Genomic DNA, 25099 nt, shown 5'->3' on the forward strand with positions numbered 1-25099 from the left:
ATTGCAAACAGGTCTACAGGCCAGGTACTGGACTAATGAAGCCGGTCAATTTGACATATGGCACGGGTGTGTGCCGCAAAAACTGTGGGAGAAATTGCGAATCAAAATAAAGTTTATCTATAATAAATAAAGTTTTGTTGCATTGCTTCTCTCGTTGTTCACATATGGGAAACTGCGCCCTCTGGCGATGATACAGAAGCTTCACATTCACTCCCTCAGGGCCAAAACCCTTTTTGGCCCGATGGGCCTTCCGTCGCTTTCCGGTAGTCCCTTCCCCGAAGGCATAAAAGGAACCGGAACGCGGAAGTCATTCCCTCTTTGTTCCTTCTGCCAAGCGTGTGAAGGAGCTCCACACTTCTAAGAATCAAGGTTGCGGGTTTCTACAAGCTCAATAGCGACGGGTCGGATCCCGGTCCACTGAGTTCCCCGACCTCTCTCCCTCTTCTAACTACTGTGTTTCCCGGCGCGGAATACACCGACGCTAACCTTCAACCACGCTAGCCTTCGTTAGCCCAGCTAGCAGCTAGCGGTTAGCTCTTCTCCTCGGTGGTTTTAGCCTAGCTAGCCACCCTCTTCGCCATGGCTCGACGGGACCGTCCAGCCGTCGCCGATCGCCGACACCGGGAGACCAGCCTGGATCTTCCCCCGCGGCGGTGCGGCTCCCGTTCATGTTCCCTGCCTCTGGACGAATGGGACATGCATGACCACTGCGTCAGCTGCCTGGGCCTCGCACACGCTGAGGACGCCGTCTACGGCGACCCAAGGTGCTTCGAGTGTGCAGGCCTCCACACCTCCGAGCTCAGGAGCCGGTTCAGCAGGGCCCAAAGGCTCTTCATACCACCACGGGCCCTGTATGAGAGCTACGGGGACGAGCTCGACGGAGACCGCCGCTACTATTCTTCTCGGCGATCGGCGGACCGCGGGCCAGCTAGCCTAGCCGCCGGTTGGGAGGAAGGTCGACGGCCCCGCGTTTCAGCAGCAGCCGGCTCTGCACGAGCTCTGGAACCGCTGGAGCAGCTCCGATCGTCCTACTCGAGGCCTACTCTACACCCCGGCTCACGCTCTCCTACAACGAGGGGACCCTACGAGGGCACCGAGCCCCACGTGGATCCCCCTCTCAACCCACCTGAGCGGTGCCGAGTATCGAGCAGCCCTTCGCTACTTTTCCCCGCCGGTGAGTGTTGCTTCTGGCGGCGATGACGAGGCCGACAAAGACGTCGTCACCTCTTACCAACCCCGGCACTACGATGACGATGGAGAAGGCTACCACGTCGTCGATGAAGTCGAGGGGGACGGGGAGGTCGTCCTGCACGACGCCGACGCCACGGAAGACCGTGGCCCCCCACGGAAGACCGTGGCCCCCCAGTCCTCGGCCCACCTGAAGTGAGGACCCCTCTCCCTGCCACTGTACCTGCGGTGGCGGCTGCGGCCCAGCCAGGCAGCGCTCCTCCACCGGCCGAAAGAGGTGAGACCACCTTACTGGAGCTCTACAAAGCAGCTAGCATCAGATGCGGTCTCAAGTGGCCGGCTGAAGACACAGAGGAGCCCCCCGCTAACCCCACGGAGTTCCAGGGTCTCGACTCGGTGGATGAAAAGGTTGCCAAGAAATCCAAGCTTCCCCTGGCTAAGGGTTTCAGCGCAGCCCTCTCATCGTCGTGGGTTTCTCCTTTGGGCCCCGACGCTGATACCAAAAGATTACGTTTTAACATCGATTGTGCGGGTGCGAGCGAGCTCGGCCTCGTGGCCCTCCCCCCCATGGATCGCACCCTGGCCCTCTCACTTAACCACAGCCAGCCACGCGGCCAGAAGCCCCCCTTCTCCACGGTAAAGGATCCTCCTTGTCTGACCAACGAGAAGGACGTGTCTGGCTCAGCAGCCACCAGAGCGATTTACAAGGCGTTTACTTCGGGCGCTAGGGCTCTCAACGCCGCTGCTCTGCTGCAGGGGTCCCTGAAAGTGCTCCTGGGCAAGGCAGGAGACGCCGCCACACCTCAGCAGCTAGCAGAGATGAGGCACATCACACAGGAGATTATCCTGCTTAACAAATACTCCACAGAGTGGACTGGCAGGGGGATCGGACTGTGTGTCACCCATGAGAGAGCGCGGTGGCTCGACCACGTCACCTTCAAGGGTCCTGATGACAAGAAGAACCTCCAGAACCTTAAGGTGACTCCCGGTAATCTCTTCCTTGGGGGCATGGGCTACCTACAGGACAGCCACGCAGTGCGTAAAGCTCAGGACGAGGCTGCCTTGTCCTGCATCCAGGCACCAGCCAGGTCCCTTCCCCCCAAACCCCAGACCCGTCCTCTGCGGCCGGAGAGAGGCAGACCACCGACCCGACAGGACGCTCCGTCTCGCCAGACCCAGTCTTTCTCCGCCCCGCCCGCCTCCAGAGGCGAACAGCGTGACCGGAGGGAGGACGACCGCTCACGCCCCCCACCCAGCAAGCCTCACCAGAGAGGCGCTTACAGGGGTCGCCCTTCCAAGCGGGGTAGGTGACACTGTCACTCCCTGCCAGACGAGCAGGGACGTTTTCTCCCCCGGTTCCCTCTCCCCCCAGACGGGGGATCTGCACCAGGTTCTAGTGGCCACGGGCCTCAGTGCCAGGACGACGAGGAAGAGGAGGAGATCCTCACCGGAGCTAGCGGCGACAGAGAATTGCGCCCGAGCCCCGAGTTACAAAACACACATACACATTTCATAGTACAGGATTACGTGAATGTGCATGCACTTGTGTCCCCTGCTGCCGTTGCAAATGTTTCTTATATGACAATAAATGCTTGTGTAATAAAAAACAAAAAAGAATTGCAACCAAAGACACCCAAAATGAGCCAGCAACCACTAGGGACCCCCTTCGGGGGACCCATGGTGGTCGCTGGACAGAACAAAGGCTTTGCGGTGGGCCAAAACCGCCACTTTCTAAAGGGGTCACGCCAAAATTTTCCTTGGTCCATGAAAAGAAGCCACAAGGTAAAAATAAGCCAAAATGTCGTGAGGACGGTGGGGGTAGCCAAAATGGCCGCCCCCCCCCCCTGCACAACACGTGTTGCCAATCAAAATGGCTGCCGCTGCTTGCAGACACGTCTCAACGGCAACAATGGCGGTGCCCACGTGCGCGGCCAGTACTTCCAAAATGGCCGCGTACATGGGCCCGGAAGTAACACCAAGCACGGTTGTCAGGCTAACGAGTGCATCCAAGATGGCGGCTCATGTACGCTCGACTACAATAACAACCCCCCCAAATCCGTTGTAAATGCACATCGAGCAATGGAAGAAATGCAACTCCAACCCCTGGGTGCTTCGTACGATAGCAAAGGGGTACAGACTGCAATTTTCCACCAAACCACCCATGTCCAACAAAGTACTGTTGTCACAAGCGAGTGGTCAAGCGGCGGTGACGTTACGGGAGGAGATCTCCTCCCTATTACGCAAGAACGCTGTACGGGAAGTGTTACCGGGAGACAGCCGTCTCGGTTTCTACTCGAGATACTTCCTGGTCAAGAAGAAAGGGGGTGGATTACGTCCCATCATGGATCTCAGAGCTCTCAACAGGTATTTGAAAACGTTTCAATTCAAAATGTTGACGGCAGCAGCGTTACTACGCTCAGTCCGCCAGGGCGACTGGTGGAGCTCAATAGATCTCAAGGACACCTATTTCCACATCCCTATTTACCCGCCGCACAGGAAATGCCTGCGCTTCGAATTTGAGGGTCGGGTGTACTCGTACACCCGACCCTCAAATTCGAAGCACAGGCATTTCCTCTGAGGCAGAGTGGCATTCGCATAGCGAGTTACATAGACGATTGGCTTCTGACGGCGGATTCGCGTCAGGAGGCATGTCATCACACCAATCTGGTGGTGTCGCACCTGACCTCCTTGCGATTCACGCTAAACTTCGAGAAGTGCGTGCTCACCCCGTCCCATCGCGCTACCTTTATAGGTATCGTGCTGGACGCGGTCGCTCTCAGGGCGCGTATGTCTCAGGAGAGGATAGATTCCTTCCTGAAGTGTCTGGCATTATTTCAACTGGGACGCAAGGTGCATGAGGGCAGCGGGGCTCATGGCCTCGGCCATTTCCTTAGTGTGCCTGGGCAGGCTACACATGCAGCCGTTTCAGAGATGGATGGGCTCCCTCAGGATCCCGGCCACTCAGGGTTTTCGGCGCGTGACGGTGTCAGCGGCGTGCATGCAGTCCCTTCAACAATGGAAAGTAGCTTCTTTCCTGTCGGAGGGCGTCCCGATGGGGAGGATCATCTCGAGGAAGATGATCACCACCGATGCCAGCCTGACAGGCTGGGGCGCGACATTCGAGGGCCGGATGGCCAGGGGTCTATGGGACCGCAGTATGAGGAAAGCCCACATCAACTACTTGGAGCTGATGGAAGTTTTTCTGGCGGTAAAACACTTCAGGTCCCACATCGGTGGTTGTCACGTTCTGGTCAAGACGGACAATACCACGACCATGGCCTACATCAACAAGCAAGGAGGTCTGCGGTCTCCTACCTTAGATGGTCTGGCTCGGAGGTTGATACTGTGGTGCGACTCGCACCTGAAATCAATCAGCGCCTCTCATGTGCCTGGACTTCTGAACAGGGAAGCCGATCTTCTGTCCAGAGGCAGGACTCATTATTCAGACTGGTCTCTGCACCCCGGGGTCGCGGCCCAGATCTGGACCAGGTTCGGTCGGCCCCAGGTGGACCTCTTTGCCTCGGAGGAGAACGCGAAGTGCTCGCTGTTTTTCTCAATGAAAGGCCAGGCTCCGCTGGGTTAGGACGCCCTGGCGCACGAGTGGCCGGGGGGGCTACTTTATGCGTTCCCTCCGCTGGAGCTGATCCACCCCACTCTGGAACGGATCAGGCTCCGGGACCTGACGGTGCTGCTGGTGGCTCCAGCATGGGGCACGTGGAGGTCGGAGATAGCTCCCCTCCTATACGAGTGACCTTGGCCCCTCCCGCTGCGAGAGGACCTGCTGCAGCAGGCGGGGGGCGAACTTCATCATCCCAGACCCGCAGACCTAGATCTGTGGGTCTGGCCCGTGAGAGGGAAAACTTGACTGCGACTGGACTTCCACCTAGAGTGGTAGCTACTATTTAGGCCGCTAGGGCACACTCCACTAGGTCCGTCTATGGAGCTAAGTGGGGTGTGTTCGAGGAGTGGTGTGTGGAACGGTCCCCGGTTGTGGTCCCGTTCCAGGCTTCGGTCGCAGACATCCTGACCTACAGGATAGGTTGGATCTTGGAAACGCTTTCTCCACGGTCAAAGTGTACTTGGCGGCCATTTCGGCCAACCATGTTGGTTTCAATGGAAAAACCGCGGGGAAGCAACCACTTGTGTGTCAGTTCATGAAGGGCGCGTTGCGTGAACATCCTGTCTCACGGTCCTTGTTTCCCACGTGGGACTTGGTCCTGGTGCTCGACTCACTCTCTCGTCCTCCTTTTGAACCTTTTTGAGACGGTGGAACTGAAGTTCCTCACGCTCAAGACGGTACTCTTGGTTGCGCTGACAACAGCGAAACGGGTGAGCGATATACATGCCCTCACGGTGGTTCCGGAGTGCATGAGGTTCGCTGGTGATGACAGTAGGGTTGTTCTAAAACCTAACCCGGCGTTCATCCCCAAGAACCACCTGGCGGTGGTTATGCCAACCGAGTTGGTGGCTTTTCACCCGCCTCCGTTTGCCTCAGAGGAGGATCGGAGGCTGCACTGTCTTTGTCCAGTGAGAGCCCTGTGGCTGTATGTCCGGGGGACTGCGGCCCAGGGCCGGCCTAGCCAGTTGTTCGTCTCCTTGGGCCCCGGGCCTGGGGGAAGGGCGGTGACTAAGTCTACGCTTTCCCGCTGGATTGTGGAGGCTATTTGTCTGGCGTACACCAGTAGGGGAGCCCCAGTGCCTGAAGGCCTGAGAGCGCACTCTACTAGGGGTGTGTCGACGTCCTGGGCCCTCTTCAGAGGGGTATCTATTCAGGACGTTTGTACTGCAGCGAGTTGGGCGTCTCCATCGACTTTCGCTGCTTTTTACAGCCTGGACGTGGCGGCGTCTTCCATGGCGCACGCAGTCCTGGGTGTGGCTTCCACCTGAGGGTGGGTGGGTGCATGGAACGGCGGTAGGTTCTGTTCATGACCCTGTGCGTTAGTGTATGTCTGGGCCTTAGATTTATAAGGCGGACTTCGGTCTGTCAGGGCCCTCCCCCCCACTAGAATAGACAGGCTGCGCCTGCTTTTTAGTTTATGATGCAGACCTTGGTCTGTCAGGGCCACACTTTCTCCTGTTCCTTGCCTTAGACCCGGTGGATCTGATGGGCGTGGCCCTGGCGCCCGGGGAGGCTGGGACAGCAGGTTGTGGTATCTCGATTCGTAGATACATTCCGGGGGTTTATATCTCCCATATGTGAACAACGAGAGAAGCAATGCAACAAAACTATGGGTTACTTGCGTAACCCCGGTTTTGTAAATTGTGAACGAGTTGTTCACAAAAACACCCTTCTTTTTGCTCGGCAGAAGGAAGCTGGTGTGTAAAGAGAATGACTTCCGCAAGGCCCATCGGGCCAAAAAGGGTTTTGGCCCTGAGGGAGTGAATGTGAAGCTTCTGTATCATTGCCAGAGGGCGCTGTTTCCCATATGTGAACAACTCGTTCGCAATTTACAAAACCGGGGTTACGCAAGTAACCCATAGTTCATCTATTACTATAGTCTGGTTACCCTATTCGGGCAACCACACTAACTACAGAGCTAGCCTTCCTCACCAGAGCCTGTTCAGTCTGTTGGCTCCACCCCCCCCCCAACAAACCACAGCAAAGCAGTGCATGCTGTCTCATGCGGAAATTGTGGCATTACTTGGATAGATAATCAATGCAATACGTACTTTTATAATACACAGCATTCACATATAGTAGAGGTACAATATCCCATCCACCCATTTCCTTGTTAGTACAAACCCAGTTGTATTAATATTCATAAATATTCTTACCTCACAATCACAGCATCTCTGACCAGCAATAATATCAATTTGCATGAATATAATTTAAAAAAAAAGTTTGGTCTTTTCTGGTCTTCTCTACTCTCTATCTTGCACGATCGTCTTATCTTACAAACTTCAGTGCCAAATGGGAAGGCTCACGCCATTTAAAGAGAATAATTATATTATCTCTGGCTTTTTTTTAACAAGAGGGAATGAGACAAGCCCGGGTCCTTTTGAAATCCTCATCATACCCACTCATCAATTAGTTTCTGCACTTATGCGTGGCACAATAGCAGTCATCAATTTATGAATATTTTCCGCCTCTGGGCCTCAAACGTTTCACCTCAGCGCTCTCTTTCTCACTGTGAACGATTCTATTCTGCGTCTATGAGCTTAAAGGGATATTTCACTTTTAAACATGTTTGGGTCAATTTTAACGTTCACTCTGGCTTTTGTGTTTCACCCCAGACAGTTTTTAAGTTGCTTGATTCAGCCTTTGTAACTTCAAACTCCATTTTAACCATGTTAGATTCATTGAAAACACCCATCCTCGGTTCTGGTGAAAGATATTGGCCTTCTGATACGTGAGGGGGCTTTTCAATTACTTTTTTCATTTATTTTCAATATATTTATATATATATATATGAAAAACGTGTAATACAATACGAAAATTAGATTAAATAAAATGTATGAAAAAAGTAATTGAAAGGACACGGCCCCCGCACGTATTAGAAGGACAATATCTGTCCCCAGAACCAATGATGGGTGTTTTCATGGTTAACATTTTAACAGTTTGAAGTTACAATGGGTTTGTATAGTAAGGTTGTCTGATAAAATGAATATAAAATATCTAAATACTGAATCAAGCAACTTAAAAATGGTCTAGGGTGCTCACAAAAGCAGATGTTAAAATGACCCCACACATAAATAAAATACTCAAAGGGAAATATCCCTCTAAGTATTTTGTTGTCCCCTGTGTCTTCACGAGTGATGTGTGTGGTTTGTTAAGCACAAGGTTCTCAGTTTGATACCAGTGCTTGTGACATTTTTATTCTGCATCTAAGTCCTACAGTATGTGAGCTTCATTATTTTGTTGTCACCTTATCATCGAAGCCTCTAGGGATAATAGCCCTGATTCACTAAGCTTGGGTACGCACAGATGTTATGCGCAAATGCGCCCGTCTGATTCATATAGGGCCTGATTCACTAAGCTTGAACAGCACTGAGAGACGTGTCTGGCACTTAAGAGAAGAGTAAGTGATATTTTTTTGGTATTTTAGTTTTTTTGTTAAAAAGGTTAAAGTACTATATTCTGATCATTCTACAGAGCGTTTGTTCGGTTCCAGGGGTCTCTCCAGCTCTTTAGTAAACAGAATATAGTACATTTTCAGGTAGGTGACAAAATTTAAGTCAATCAGGAGAGCACTGAAAATGCATTTTCTATTTAATAAAGAGCTGGAGAGACATGGGAGACTCCCTTTACTGAACAAACACTCTACTATCAGAATATAGAGCTATTTAACACTTATTTTAACCAAAGTAAATCACTTTAACACACCTCCCTTTAACTTTTGAGTGTTTGGGAGTCTTTTTAGGACAGCATCTTGCATTTTCAGCTGGGGAAAAAAACCCTCTGGTGGAAACACAGCCTAAAGCAACATTAGGAGATGATTTATGACGATGTGGTACTGAGATGTGTCCAGCATTTTCCTCATGCAGCTGGTTGTCTCACAGCCAGATAAGAGCGAGAGAGAGAGAGAGAGAGAGAGAGAGAGAGAGAGACGTTTTCCTGACAGACAAGGTGATGAACCAGACCTCAATCGTTCACCTATCGCCCTGATAGCGGTGGTAGAAAGTAACTAATTATATTTATTCAAGTACTGTACTTAAGTACAATTTGAGGTACCTTTACTTTACTTGAGTATTTTCAATACTTTTACTTTTACTCCACTACATCTCAAGAGGCAAATATTGTACTTTTACTCCACTACAGTTATTTGAAAACTTTAGTTACTAGTTACTTTGTAGATTTGAATTATCATTACAAAACATACATTAACCACTTCAGCCCTATTTAAGCTTTGGCTATTTGAAAATTGCCGATCTACAAGCTCACAACGTGTCGCAATGTGAGCATGTAGATTTGCTATTTTCAAAATATTTTAATACGATATTATTTGATGTTACATAGGGACATTCGGCATAATAACTTTTACTTTTGGTACTCTAAGTATATTTTGATGCCAATACTTTTTTTTACGCAAGTACATTTTGATTAACGGACTCTTTGATTAACAGAGTATTTCTACATGATGGTATTGATACTTTTACTTAAGTAAGAAAATCAAGTACTTTTTCCACCACTGCCTGATATATAGTGCGTAAACAAGAACGCCCCTTTCGCTCCCGCTGATTGATGTGGTTCACACCTCTGTCTATCTCTCTGGGTGTCTGCCAACCCCCCCCCCCCCCCCACCCCTTCTTCCTGCCCCCTCTCTCTATCTCTGTCTCTCTCTGTCAAGCTCCAGGTGGAAGGTTGCACCTCCTGTCCGACTCCAGGGCAGTGCTGTCTGTGGCGGATGCCAATATGGATGGCAGTCTACTCTAGGCTGTAGGGGACAGGGTGGCACATTGCGCCACAGCCTGTCAAGACTTTTTTGGCTGTTGCCCCCCCCCCACCACCCCTCCCTCATCATTGTGTTTACATGCACTGTAGGGATGTGATTATTACCCATTTATCTTTGCAAACAAAACCCAGTTTCCATGTTTACGGATAATAAATAACACAGCTATAGATTTCTGCAGGAGAAACCTGAATACTTGGCCAGACAAATATTGTTACAGTATTTCGTTGTCGGGCTCGGATCAAATGCTTGTTGGAGGAACACGTTATTTAATCTCTTATAGTCCATAATCATTTGTAAAAACCCAAAATGGTTGATAAGTGAAACGACGATAGAGAGAGAAAAACCTTCACAATCTTACTTTTACAATATTACTCACCAAAGTGGAAGTAAACTGGGGGTTTTAGAGCAATCAGACAAACGCAACACAAAAGTGTCGATTCCCGATTACTCACAGCAAACTGGATGTGTGTGTGCATATAAACCAAACTGGATGTGTGTGTGTGTGCGTATAAACCAAACTGGATGTGTGTGTGTGCGCGCGTATAAACCAAACTGGATGTGTGTGTGCGTATAAACCAATGTGTCAATAACGCGGCATCAGTGCTTGGTGGGAAGGTACGTCCTATAAACTAAGTGCTTGTGTGAAGAGTTGCTTTCAGGCGCGACCGAGTGCACTCTTTTATATGAAAGCATCTATTAGAGAGAGATGGCACATCTCTGTTCATTTCCTCTGTGGCTCTTAGCTCTTGGCAATGAACATGGACTGTGTAATCATACATGATAATGGCACTCTCAGCTTTGCATGATGTGAAAGGTAATGTTTATGGAAACTTAATGTGAAGGGACTGAGAGTCATCATGATGCGTCATGAGCTTGGGCTGTACTTTTGCTCGGCACCGTCATACGACAAAGCAGGGCATTAATTACCGAAAAAAACTGAAAAAGTTGGAGATACAAGGTTTCTGCCCAACAGTGACGATATGCATCTATTCTGGGCTTACAGTAATCCAGCACAGCCTGAGTTTTATGTGACAGAGTGACAACCCGAACCCTGTCACCAACTCTGTCAGCAGCTTTTCAATCTCTGGGGAGGTTTTCAAAGCCCTCTGACTCTGACAACTGTTCTATTTTATCTCTATGTTTAGCACAACATGTGAGGAAACCCAATTACGCCTATAAAAACACCTGTCCACTGGAACTCTCCCCCTTACAGATCCTATGTTTCTCACTCACACTCATCTGACCCCCGGTATCTTAATTTAGCAGACACACAGCTTTTGCCTACAGGAATGTCAATACATGCCTACTTCACTCATGCTTGCAATGTCACAAATCCTCACACACACACACACACACACACACACACACACACACACACACACACACACACACACACACACACACACACACACACACACACACACAGAGGTAGCGTTGGGGACAGACAAAGTTAAATGTAATGACCAGCGAGCCCTCATCAGTGAGAAGCCCGCTCATGAACACGACCCATGACATTACAGATTACACCACATGAGATAACAGATTACATATGAGATTACAGATTACACCACATGAGATAACAGATTACATATGAGATTACAGATTACACCACATGAGATAACAGATTACATATGAGATTACAGATTACACCACATCAGTGGTGGAAGCACTCAGATTTAAGTAAAAGTAACAATACCAGTGAAAAAATATCTTTTTGAAGTTACTTAAATCAAACTACAAAGGTATTAGCATCAACATATACTTAGCGTAGCAAAAGTAAAAAGTACTCATTATGCAGAATGCCTATTTCAGAATGACATACTGTATCATGTTATTGGACAATAATTACTGCACTAACCACTTTAGCCCTATTTTACACTTTTGACTTTTGAAATAGCACATCTACACGCTCTACAAACGTGTCGCATCACGACACATTCTGAGCATCTAGATCTGCTATCTTTGAAACATTTAGATTATTGCTGATTAATAATATGATTAGTTATTAATAATCTTAATCTGCAAAGTAACCAGTAACTAAAGCTGTCAAATGATTGTAGTGGAGTAAAAATGTACAATATTTGCGTCTGAAATGTTGTGGAGTAGAAGTATTAAAAATACTACAGTAAACTTACCTCGAGATTGTACTTAACTACAGTACTTAGTTTCTTTCCACGACTGCAACATGTGCAGCAGCACAGTTTATGGATGCAGACACTGAGATTAAAACAGTGAAAAATAAGTTGTTCCTCTCCTCGCAGCTGCAACCCCTTCTCTCCCATTCCAGCCTGTATTAAGACGAGTTCCCAGTGCATTCTGGTGGTGAAATACTGACATGACCATTACCAATTAAATTCCTTTTTAATTTAAGATAATGAAACACTTTACAAAAAATGTACAAGTACACAACAGGTCATCATTGTTGATGTTAGTCACAAACCAAACCATAAATTAATGGATGTTTACAAGTACCGGAGCACCGGAACAACAAAGCTTTTTTTTTTTTTTTATGGCCACGGAGAAATAAATACACACTAGCTTGCAAGTGCAAAATAAAAGTCTGTGTGACACAGAATAAATCACATCCCACTTTTGATTTGAACACAGTCAGTCATCTACCTGTGATGCTCGGATGCAACAACATATAAAAAAAACGTTTTCAGACAATAAAGAACATTTCAAGGGAAAGCATTCCCTTGCCAACACTCCAAGAGTTTGCAAAAATGAAGCCACAGACCATGAAATGAACAACCCTGGAACCAAATGTACGAGCAAGGAGAATTAGTGAGTGTCTATTACAATCTGTGTTCATTTCGACTTCTTTAAGAACAGAGTGAAAACGGCACGCAGGAGGCACAGAAAAAGTCTTCAACGTTAGCTGTGAGTACCTACGACCCTTTAAGGACATCACTTTTTGTATGTGGGGGTGCAACACTATCAGACAATAACCTCAAGTATTAAGTGCAGCTCTGTGTCCTTTAGGGCAGCGATTGCCAATCCTTTTCTCGATCGGGGCCCAGTTGAGAATCTCGAAATCTGAAGCATGTTTACTTTAATGATCAATCGATTGATTGTGCTCCGGCTTAGATAAATGGAACTAAAGTAGTATACTTTAAGTTACTATTTTTCGTTTACATTTTTCAAATATTATTATTATTAAAATCTTAGTGTTTTGGCAATTATTTGGGGGCCCACATGCAATATCCTCACGGCCCACCAATGGGCCCCGGCCCAAAGGTTGGGAACCACTGGAGGACTGACTGCAGCTTCCAGATGGTGGTCGTATCGACCGGTCAGCTGGCACTGCTCTGGCTGCGACCGTAAGCTGATGTGAACTGGTCTGTGGTCTGTGGCACCAGTAAAGCCCTGCGTCGGTGAGACTTTAGTTTAAACAGTGACTTCCGACACGCTCACATTGCCCGCAGGAGTTTTCTTTTCATAAACTATGTACAAAATAAATAATAATAGTCTCAAGCAGCAATACCGGGGGCCAAGCAACGAGCGTAACACTCCACGGCAACAGCGTGTGGTCAAACGGGAGGGGCATGAGATAAGCTCCTGTCTTCAATCCATTGCTATAGCGCTCGCTGTGGCGTTTGGCCCCCTAATAAACATTTACAGTATGCGCGGCTGCGGTGCCTCTTTGTTATGATAAAAACATCAACTAAATAGGAATGAAAAAGACAAGCCTGCAAAAAAAAAGAATGGCTACTCTAACCCTTGAGGTCTGAGGCTAAGGCAGATCGTTGTGGATTGTGTATTTATGGTTTTGCGGCCCCACAAGTCCCGTTCAACAGAACACGAGCGAGTCCATCGCTGCTCTCTCTCATTTGACCTCGTCTTCTCTCTGAGTACTTTCTTCGATCGCAACGATCTGCACACCGTCCAACTGCAGTCCCTGAACCCCCTCAGTCTGAGTCTCCTCGTGCACCTGGCCACGTGCCTCCTGCTGGCCGATGGCGGGGGAGGTGGCTGTTGGCTCTCTGGAGGCATGGGCTGGAGGTGTTTTTTTCTGTTAAAAGATATTTTCTGGATAGTACAGTGAAGAGTGACATGAAACAGGGAGAGAGATACGGAGGAGTGACACGCAGCAAAGGCCGTCGGACTCGCTGTCAGGCTGCATTAGAGAGCCTATTATGTGGCATGTGCCTTAACCACTAGGCCATCGGCACCCCAATATTGGCTGGAGGTGTTTTTAACGGGCCGTGGGCTTGAGAGCAGCGTTCGCACCTGCTCTTCCAACTGCTCGTCCAGTTATGGGCGGGACAGAGATCACATCTTCCACAGTCAACGTTGAGGTATATTCATGTCATTGTGGCAACGTGCCGGAGTCTTGAATAGCAGACTGTTCGGTTGCACGTGACTGTCCGGTTGCACGGTTGCCTTCCAGGCGTTTAGCGTCTCCTCTGCAACAAAACACGCAATACACACCTGTCTCACTCACTGAGTGCGTGTAATACTCTGGTTATGGAAATGGTCATGGGATTTCCAAAATGGAGGTGTAAGTATTATAACAAACACTTAACATCACGACAACCATTGTTACAGTGTAACTACTCCATTAAGTACAGTGTCGAGGTCACAGGATGTTGTTACTCCACTACGGGGCGGAAGCAGGCGGTCAGCTCACCGCGACAACGGCCACTCGAAAAATTTCCTGTCAAGTGTTCCTCTGGTTTGGCTGGTGTTTAGTGGCACCAAAGCGTACAGGTTGCAAATAAAGGTATCTTCAGTAAAGAAGGGTGTCATCAGTGTAGCGTTTTACAAGGCTGTCCAGTGAACGTGTTGTTCTCAGTGTCATTAATGAAGAGGTCATGTTTGATCCAGGCATTGAAAAGACGACATCCAGACAGAGCTGTGTACAAGGACTGAGGAGCAGAGGGTTCAAGTCCCACCGACCCGAGGCGCGAGACCAAGGAGCCAGACTGTATGTTAGACCCTGTAGCACCCTCTAGTGGTGTGGATCAATGCTATCTGACCTCCAGGCAGTCCAGGTACTCCAGGGCCAGTTCATAACAGAACCGATACTGCTCCTGAAACACACACACAAATGCATTTTATTTATACATTTTTTAGGCTGCATCAAACATCAACAGAACAATAACTTTTTTTCCCGGCTGGGTCAGGGCTTCCCGAACCGTGTTTTATACTCGATGCGACTCCGCTCTGGTTCTGAACATTAGACCCCGCCCACTGTAGACAGTAGTGGAGGTGGTGGTGGTTTTACCATGGATCTTCTTCGTCGTTTGTTTCAACCTCTGATGTGCTTTGCCATAATTTGTCTTGGAGATTTTGTCGTTTCTGGTGACAGAGTGGTCAAATTGTGTGCCATCTCGCAACATTAAGTAAATTGCTATCTGACTGTGTCTGTAGTCCCTCAGATCGATATTGTAGAGGTTTATACATCCTAACCTCCTGAGACAACCGTTCATGGTACATTGCCGACAGAGTGCAGAAGTTAAAACAATGTAAATCACAAGCACATTAACCCATTTAGACCTGAGGCTGATTCTAAAAACGCCTTCGAAATCATGACCGAAGTTTTCTGAGATCTTCAGATATGTATTCAAAAATTACAAAAAATGTATGTTGCTATATACTGTTCATAGCAAAAAGAACCCCAAAAGGGGTTCCCGTCTTGAAAGGTATAGTTACAAATAGGGGTTCCCGCCCAAAATGGGTTAAGTGTCTTGACCAATCCCACATGATGTCTGGCTCGTTCGAAAATCTTGGATGTGCAAAAAGCGCAGAACTGAACGTCAGCAAAGGACTGCCAGAGTTCCTTTGCTCTGGAATGATATCATTTTGTTCTTATTGACTTGCCGAAGTAGGGGAAAAAAAAGTTATTGTTCAGTTGGAGTATAATACAGCCTCGAGGCACAGACGATAGAATTGAGTTCTGTGTGCGAAGCCAGCCAGTAATATGAATCAGTCTGCTGGACAAGGCATCTGAATATTAAGATGGTAGCTGTTTCAGTAGAACCTTATGAATAAACATATACCAATTACTGAGCCTAATTACTGTGCTAAAGAGGGCCAGCCCACTCTCCTATAGAGAGCACAGACAATTTCATAAAGTGTGTGTGATGATGAAACAGGATGTAACACGTAACAAGCCAGTACACTGTGGTTATGTGGATGTGACACATCACACCTGGCTGAACCTACAGCCGAGGGCCGTCAAGAAAAAGGCAGACAGATTACGTTTTCGGCAGGATGACAATAATTTCAGACAGAAACTTTCACTCACCATGGTTTCCACCATGTTTGGCTTTGAGTTGCGCAGCGTTTTGGCAGCGAAGAACGAGTCGACCACTCTGTGATGGCGAATCATTTCCAGGATCATGGTGCAGGCACAGAAAGTACCACTTCTACCACCTCCGTTCCTGTTCCCAACACACACATACATACATAGACTCACTGTTCACTTCAAAGTGAATTGTAATGAAAATGCTAAAGAGTCCGACGCCTTGTCAGAATGTGTCAGCAGACGGTTTGGGAGTGAAAGCCGTTCTTGTATCACTGTGTGGATGGTGCTGGTATCACTATGTTTGTGGTGCTGGTATCACTGTGTGGGTGGTGCTGGTATCACTGTATGGTTGGTGCTGGTATCACTGTATGGGTGGTGCTGGTATCACTGTATGGTCGGTGCTGGTATCACTGTGTTTGTAGTGCTGGTATCACTGTATGGGTGGTGCTGGTATCACTGTGTTTGTAGTGCTGGTATCACTGTATGGGTGGTGCTGGTATCACTGTGTTTGTAGTGCTGGTATCACTGTGTTTGTAGTGCTGGTATCACTGTGTTTGTAGTGCTGGTATCACTGTGTTTGTAGTGCTGGTATCACCGTATGGTTGGTGCTGGTATCATTGAGTGTTTGTGGTATCAGTGTATGGACTCACAGGCAGTGGACGATGGTGCGTCCCTCTCCACATTCCTCCTGCCAGTTGTGCACCTGGGCCAGCAGGCTGAGGAAGGCCTTCTTGGAGTCGGGAACGTCACGGTACGGTGACCAGCGCAGGAACTGGAAGTGACGCACCACCAGCTGACCTTCCTGAAGCTGGACACAGAGACAAGGTGTGGGGGGGAGGAGGGGGGGCACATTTCATTCATTAAATGGTGGACTAGCAGCTTCCACAAAAATAAAACATTAAATGCATTTTCCGCGCACGCGCGTTAATCCACGTCTTTCAAACAAGGCCCCACCCTGGGGAGTCCTGTCACCGTCCAAAGCAGCTTAAAGGCAAGGCAAAAGATCATTTAAAATGCTGCTTATTCAAATAATGCATAAAAACTGTACATATGTTCTAACCATAGACTGTAAAAAATAATGGACAAAGCGACGCCATTGGTTTCTACAGACCGTAAATGAAGCAGATTGTTCAGGAATTTCAAACCGCCATCTTTCAATATCGCGTCATATCCTGCAGAATGCAACCAGACCAGTATTGGTTGGGTAGCTTGTCAATCAAGAGCGGGGGCGGGGAATGAATGCTATTGGTTGTGTAGCTTGTCAATCAAATCATCCTGCCCCTCCTAGAGCATAGCCTACTTTATCGTCAATTTTAAAACGCATATCATGATGATTGAAAGGAGACTTCTAACTAGTGACTGGAAGCATATAGTATTTATGACAATGTTTATTAAGGTAAGAAAATCAAGTCTAAAGTTCGTTAAAAACCCATCCGCTTGCATTGAGATAAATTCTTTCTGACACCAGCAGGGGTAAAACAGCGAAACTGCAGGCCATTCATATGAACTGTCACTTGAACTCTCTTCCTTATTCGAGTCAATTTCAAAGCAGGAAGCTGGGCCTTTAATCCTTATCTGTTTCCCTTCCTTTAACATTCAGCTTGTGGTTCTACAGTGTGATAATTTATTAGTGATGCTCTGCTGCATGGTTAACAGCAGGGGGCGCTGTGCTCTGCTGCATGGTTAAACTGCAGGGGGACGCAGTACTAGGGCTGGGCAAAATTGTGATAATATATTGCTATGGAGATATTTGGTGAAAAATATGTTGACATGTGATGTGATTTAGTCCATAAGGCCCGGCCCTACGCAGTACCTTCTGCTTGGTACAGCGACTGTCATCGTCCCGCTTTGTGGCGCCCTCTGTCTGCTGCTGGGGGTCCTGCAGAGAGGCAGGATGGGACCGGTTCTGACACTTTGACTCATTGTCTATGTGACAACAAGTCACTTGCGTGGGGGGGGGGTTGTTCATACGCGACAGGCCGTTGACAGGGTGACAGGAGGCTAACGTGAGGTGGGAGGAGCTTCTATGAGGAGACAGCGTAGCTATGTGGGTGTCTATCAGGGGTCACTGAGGTCAAAGGAAGGTCGTTGGAACTGTCACAGCTATACACACACAAAAAATCTCTTATACATGTACAAAATGTCACACACACATTCGTATACTCTCTTACGAGCGCACACACACACACACACACACACACACACACACACACACACACACACACACACACACACACACACACACACACACACACACACACACACACACACACACACACACACACACACACACACACACACACACACACAAAAGATGCTCAGTACAGAATATTTTCCTGTAACATGATTCTCAGGTGGGATGTTTTTCCACTGAAATTACATCTCAAAATGCTGCACCAGATGTTATCTCTGAATCTTACATAAGTGCTGGGCATCATGTCCACACTGACTTTATACTTATCCCTTTGTGCCCTGTTCACATTTACAATGTTCAGCTTGGAAATGTATGCATGTGGAAAACAATACCATGATAATAATGTAGGGGTTCAAACAATAACATTCTAATAATAGTGTAGGGGATAATTGTCTTGACCCAAAATATGCGTGTCACCAAATATGATTTTTTACTTATTTTTTACTTAACTCATTCACTGCCTGAACAATTTCTGGCCGCGTTTGCCCACTGCCAGAGATTTTTCATTGAAAAAAAAAAAAGTACTCAGGAGCCGAGATACAGAATTTTTAAGTTTTAAGTTAACAAGGAAGTTGATGGGAGTCAAAAAAATAAATTTGAAAAAAATAAATTAGGTTTTTTACGTTCTTGGCAGAATTGGTAATTGGATATAATTACATTTTTTACGTTCTAGGCAGAGAATGAGTTAATGTGTAGAATATTTGCTCCATATCATTAGCATATGAAAGAAAAGACCCAACAACATGCCTGCCATTTGCGAAGCAATTAAAATTTCTCAGCTATAGAAATGCAGAGCACTGAATGGGTGACATGTCAAAGTAACCCACTCAGTAGTTCAAATGTCTACACGGAATTTGTGATTTGATGCTAAAAACAGAGTGAAGAGAGGTAATTATGTCTCCACAATCAATCAGTGTGGAACATGGGAGGGAGAGGTTGACAGTAAAAAGCTGTTTAAAGAGAAGCAATCACACTGTTTATGTATGTTTCACTTCTTAGTTGATCATTATCATAATTATTACAATTAACACTTTAAGACCTGAAGCCGATTCTACAAATGTCTTCTAAATCCCAACAGTATTCTGAAAAAAGTGTATGTTTCTATATCAGTGGTTCTCAAACGTTTCCTGTCAAGGACCCCCAAAATGATATGTATTTGGCTGCGGACCCCCATCTCAAAATATTTCGTTCCAGGGACCCCCAGTAGCAAAGATTTGAGTTAAAAATGTTAAAACAATATATTCAAAGATTTGCACACATTTTCACGATTTTTCAAAAATAGCTGATCTACAAGCTCATAGCGCGGCACTCTGTATGTATGCTTGTTCACTGCACCAATTCCACTGTCTTATATGTTTATTACATGTTACACACGATGAGAAACAGCTCAACTCATGGTGATCTGCCATGTTGAATTGAGTCACATTGCTTCTGAACACTTCAACCTGTATTCCAGGGCAATGTTTCGATTCCCTGTACTTTAAGTTTAACACGTGAAACCAGCCAAATTACAGCAGAAACGTTTGCAGTAAAAGTAGCCGTTTCTATTAGCACATCGGGTGCCAGAGGTTTTTTAAAACAGGGTACATCTAGTGCCAGCGTTTCTTACCATTTACAGCAGTGTTTTTAGAGCTGTAGTAGACAGTGGTGTGTTCTAGATTTTTTTGGCGGGTATACTATAACTATTCCCTCCCTAGTTCCTCCCACACGCACGGCACGCGCGCATATATAATTAATTAATGTTAAAAAAATGCTTATACCCCGCACAAACTCGGCCAGGCCCACGAGCGGACGGAAGTGACGTTTTTTGGACTGGATTCACATCCGTCCATTCCATTTTACAGGGTCCTAGGATCATTCCTAAGTTGCGTGAGAGCGGCCCTTGTGGGAAAATAATAAAAAATTGGAAAAAAACGGTTATAGCCGTTTATGGCACCCGACGGTTGTATTCTACAAAACGGTTATAGTAGTTTTTTGGAACTCAATGTGTTAACAAACAATGACCTTCCCTTTATTTTAAATATGGTGGTAGCAGTTATATTAAATAAAAACGATCCCAAGTTGTGAGAACATCATCGTTCATTCACAAGGGAAGTCTATAGGACTGTCATAACCGCTCAAAAACTAAAGGAAACTGGACTCCTCAGCTATGGAACACGCCGCTTGAGAACCTCACACAGAACCATCTTCTAAATCTGACTTTTATGAGACAACCATTTCTATAATCTTTTCACCTTATTTTATCGGTTTATTGTTTTAATACTGTTTTGTATTTCTTTTATACTCTACTCCTTCCTACATCTATTTTATGTCATAATCTTTTAATCTTCTTTTATTTCCTCTCTGGTACTTCTGAAGTCTTAATCTCTTTTATGGCATCTTATAAGTAGCTGTATTCTTTATCTACGTCTTGCTGCTTGTGTTTAATTTCACCCTGTTCCCTGTAAAACACTCTTGTAACGTTGTTTAGAAAAAGTTCAACACAAATAAAATGCTTTATTATTGACAGAGAATACATCTTCCTGTGTATTCCAGCCACTCTGTGTTCCTACTAGGCATGTAACGATTCAAACAACTCACGATACGATTCGAGTCACGATACTAGGTGCAAAATACTTTTCTCTTACCCTCTTTTCAATACATTTTTGATCAATTCTCTTCCAAAAATCCCGTATTTTCTTCTCTCTTTTTTTACAAGCCCTATGCTGCGATTCATTTTTATTAAATAGATTAAAATTGTCACCAGTTTTAATCGATTTGAATCGATTTACGAACATTGTTACATGCCTAGTTCCTACAATTCCCATGATGCAGTTCACGGGCAAAGCGGTTAGGTGGTGCACGCACATCCAAGAATTGCAACGGGTGCTGGATCCAACTGAATAAACATGAACCAAAGAAAACAGTCCGCACACCGTCTTGGCAGTTCACGGGCAAGCAACGGCCTCGTAGGAACATACTATCTATGGCCACCATTAAATCAACCCGATTCATTCTGAAGTCAACATCATTATTTACTGTGCAAGGACACCATCACCGATGATAACTGATAAAAACCAACAAAGGTATGAAGAAGAAGGAGGGGACACAAAGAACCAATGTTTTACGCAAAAGAATTATAGAGGTCTAACTATCTCTCTCTCTCTAGCATGATTTCACATTCAGTATTATACTGCAGATTCAACAAATAATGTATATAGATGTTAATGCAACAACTGTATATTATAGATGTGGTGGTTTCGGTTTCCGTATTAGAAGGAAATATATTGAACACAGGTGAATCAACGTGTTCAGCATGGGGCGGGGCTTACCCGTGTGATGTTCTGAACGCGGAACAGGCGGATGATGACGTCATCGTCGGCCGTTCTGGACAGAAGCTCCACCGTCATCGGTCCAAACTGCTGGAGACCTGGTTCAGGCCAGTACTGAAGACATGGCTGAGAGAGAGAGAGAGAGAGAGATACAGACAGAGAGACAGACAGAAAGAAACAGAGAACGGTCATTAGAGAAATCATGATGTCACAGCCTGCCATGAGGCAAAGTAACAACACACCTGAGTATTGACAACAGTGACAATTAGCCTAAATGACAGTGATTACTTTCAAATGGAGCCATGAATAAAATGAACAAAACAACAATCACTCACTTAAGCCCCCCCCCCCCTCCTCCTTTTGAATTATTCAACAGCTTAAATCATTAGCATTAGCTCATTATAAATGAATGCGGTTGGGGAACCTTGGCCCGTGGCTCGAAGGCGATGGAAACAGTTAGTCAGGGGTCGTGCCAGTGGTGGAAAGTAAGAAAGTGCCACAAAAAAGTGGAAAGTCCCAAGGAGGCAAAAATCAGCACAAAAAAAAAGCAAGGAGGGACCGGCAGCAATGAGGAAGAGTTATCACACAAAAATGTGGTTTCTGAGTAGTCTGTGTGTTTTCAACCAAGTGTGTTCTTTTGGCTAAACAAAAAAGGTGAAAAATAGCTGTTTGAAGACCACGGACTCCGTTAACCCATTAAAGCCGGGAACGCATCTGCGTAACCACTTTAATCATTATTTTATACCTTGGCTATTAAAACATGGCAGATATACAAGCTCTTAGCGCTAAGAGCTTGTATATCTGCTATTTTCTTTTTTAAATCATGAAAATGTGTGCAAATCTTTAGAGTGTATATATACTTTTGAACTCAAATATTTGCTTCTGGGGGGTCCCTGGAACAACATTTTGGGTGGTCCTTGATATGAAAAATGTTTGAGAACCACTGATATTATAGCAACATATTAAACATAAAAGAAACTAGGATTTAGAAGACATTTGGTTGAATACCCCCGAAGCAAAGATATATATATATATATATATATATATATATATATATATATATATATATATATATATATATATATATATATATATATATATATATATATATATATATATATATATATATTCAAAGATTTGCACACATTTTTCATGATTAAAAAAAATAGCAGATATACAAGCTCGCAGCGCGGCACCGAGGAGCTTGTAGATCTGCTATTTTTGAATAGCCCAAAGAAACCTAAAAAAGACTCTGGGCTCTGCTCCTGGCCAGCCAATGGGACGGACTCACAGGGGAGCGATGGCGTTGACATGCTAATGATGTTAGCGGTGACAGTGAGGAAAGGTGGAGAGGGGAGGGGGAGCCCCCCCAGAGGAGTTGATAATGTCTTGTCACAGTGATGGAACGGTATTAACAGGTGACACTGGGCAGGGGGACAGATAAATATTTATATGCACAGACAGGAGACGGGCGGTCTCGTCGGGGGGGGGGGGGGGGTGGCCCGATGGGGTCAAGCAAGGACGACCCGTTAATCCAGTGAAGTGAATATGAGAGAGAGAGAGAGAGAGAGAGAGAGAGAGAGAGAGAGAGGGAGAGGGAGAGGGGGAGAGAGAGAGAGAGAGATTAAGATGGTGAATAGTGATAAGAAATCCAACATGACACAGTGACAGAGATGAAACAGGAACATGTGAGAACAGAACAAGACATGAACAAACGATAAGAATGTGAACACGTGACGTTTCACATTTCAACGCTGGGAAGAGGAATACACCAGCGTTATAACATTTAACATGCAAAATGCATGACAGAAAAGCACTGGCAGCCAAAAATAAAAGAAAATGTCTTTCTGTAGACATGGCCCCTTATAAGCAGAGGCGTGCCCACTGTAGAAGGCGGTCGCCTGCCCAACTAAGATCTCCCCTCCCCTAGAAAACCCAAATAACACGAAAAGGTGTCATTGCGTGTTTAATGCCCTCAAAGTCAGCCATCCAACAAGCTTTGAACTGAGCAGATTGGACCTTCCGTTCCAGAGATAATGGCCAAAACTTGAAAACGTCCACTTTCGCCGGTTTTCGATTGAGTTGAAATTGCTTTTTTTGGGGGGTAATAGTGGGGGTGCAAAACATATTTCTCGCCTGCCCTAACTGTAATTCCTGGGGACGTCACTGCTTATAAGTTATCTAATTGTATTTACATTTACTTGCAAATGTAATAATGGTGAAGTTGAACTATGGAACCCCCCCCAAGGACCCCCGATAGAGAAGCAGTGGTGTGTTTGTGTCTCACCCAGGCAGAGTTGGACTGGTTGAGCTGGTTCAACATGACCACCGAGGTGCAGCCGTAGTCGAACACCAGCCTCCAGAAGTCTGTGGTGGTCCCTGGCAGGGGGTGGGGCGTCACCACGAAGGCGGCAGCTCGGTGGAAGCTGTCGGCGAGCGCGGCGTTGATGTAGTCGTTGCCTTCGCCCTCGGGGGAGACCAGAAAGGCCAGCGAGCGGTCGGGCGGCAGAACGTCCATGCTGCGGTTCTTCTCGCGGTTCCTGGGCATCAGAGAGACGCTGCACTCTTCCATGTCCAGGTGAGGAGTCACCGAGTTCAGCGTCTGACGCACGCACACAGAGAGACCAAGGTTAGTATCAGTGGTGGAAAAAGTACTCAAATGTTTTACTTAAGTAAAAGTATCAAGGAAGTACTCTGAATAAAAATCTGGAATAAAAAATGTATCGGAAATATAAAGGAAAATATAATGACTCGGGAAAAAAAAAAAAGGGGAACTTGGCTGATAATTCTCCCCCCCCCCATTACAAGCAGGAATTGTGTGGGGAGAGAAGTAGAGTGTAAATTGCAAAACAAAAATATATGACACTTCACTGCATAATTGGATAGCTGAAAAAAACGTTGTCTTTGTCAGCTTTGTCAGTTTGTATCTTCATGTCACTGGCTTCCAATTGAAAATAGATTGCAGCCTGTCGCTTTGCGGCTGCCAGTGTGATTGCCGCATTATACTTACAAACGCAAGTTCTTTTCTCACTCGAGCACCGGAAGTCGTGTGACGAAGTGTGACAATTTGGAATTTGGTGCAAGTTTCACTGCCGTATAGTCTCTCCACTTTTAACAGCATCCCTCAGTTTACTGGGAGGATGCTGTTAGCCAACGCAACCAGGAATATAAAGGACATCAAAATTATAATGGAATTAATAACCCTTACCCTAATTTTAAAAAATGGAGAATGAAAAGCATTAGTCTGTCAGAAAGTGTGTGTGTGTGTGTGTGTGTGTGTGTGTGTGTGTGTGTGTGTGTGTGTGTGTGTGTGTGTGTGTGTGTGTGTGTGTGTGTGTGTGTGTGTGTGTGTGTGTGTGTGTGTGTGTGTGTGTGTGTGTGTGTCGCACACGCATATATCTTTGTGTGTGTATTTCTGCAGGGGTGTTGATTACAACTGAGATGAACTGATAACTGGAGAGAGCGAGAAAATGTATCTGATAAAAAAGAAGAAAGTGATATCAAAGACCGATAAGAACAAAGGAAATAACAAAGGACAAATGAAATAAAAAAGATGTAACACTATTGGATCAAACTTCCCAGCTGCTATATTTATTACAAGGATACATATCTGGGGAAACTTTAAAATACAGTTCCTATCACTCCAGAACCTTTCAGGGTGTTAATGGATAAAAAACACCATCTCATACATTATGAATAAGCATATTATGATACTTTGGAAATTGAAATGGGGGGAAATTGAAGTGATTATCTAACTTGCTTC

General features: G+C 46.1%; 1 protein-coding gene across 1 annotated transcript in view; it reads right to left on the bottom strand.

Annotated features, from left to right (window-relative positions):
- Positions 1-12314: 12314 nt before the first annotated feature.
- Positions 12315-25099, bottom strand: part of LOC308094548 (receptor-type tyrosine-protein phosphatase U-like) — a 166384-nt gene continuing 153599 nt past the window's right edge. Inside the window, exons 26-30 of the mRNA XM_080441272.1 lie at positions 23624-23938; positions 21337-21462; positions 16482-16639; positions 15832-15967; positions 12315-14614 (exon numbers count right to left, since the gene is read on the bottom strand). Of these exons, the coding sequence (XP_080297398.1) occupies positions 14552-14614; positions 15832-15967; positions 16482-16639; positions 21337-21462; positions 23624-23938 (798 nt within the window). The 3' untranslated portion in view covers positions 12315-14551. The remainder of the gene's footprint in view (positions 14615-15831; positions 15968-16481; positions 16640-21336; positions 21463-23623; positions 23939-25099) is intronic.

The sequence above is a fragment of the Gymnoscopelus braueri genome (assembly GCF_963280865.1).
Source record: "Gymnoscopelus braueri genome assembly, chromosome: 11".
Classification (NCBI taxonomy): domain Eukaryota; kingdom Metazoa; phylum Chordata; class Actinopteri; order Myctophiformes; family Myctophidae; genus Gymnoscopelus; species Gymnoscopelus braueri.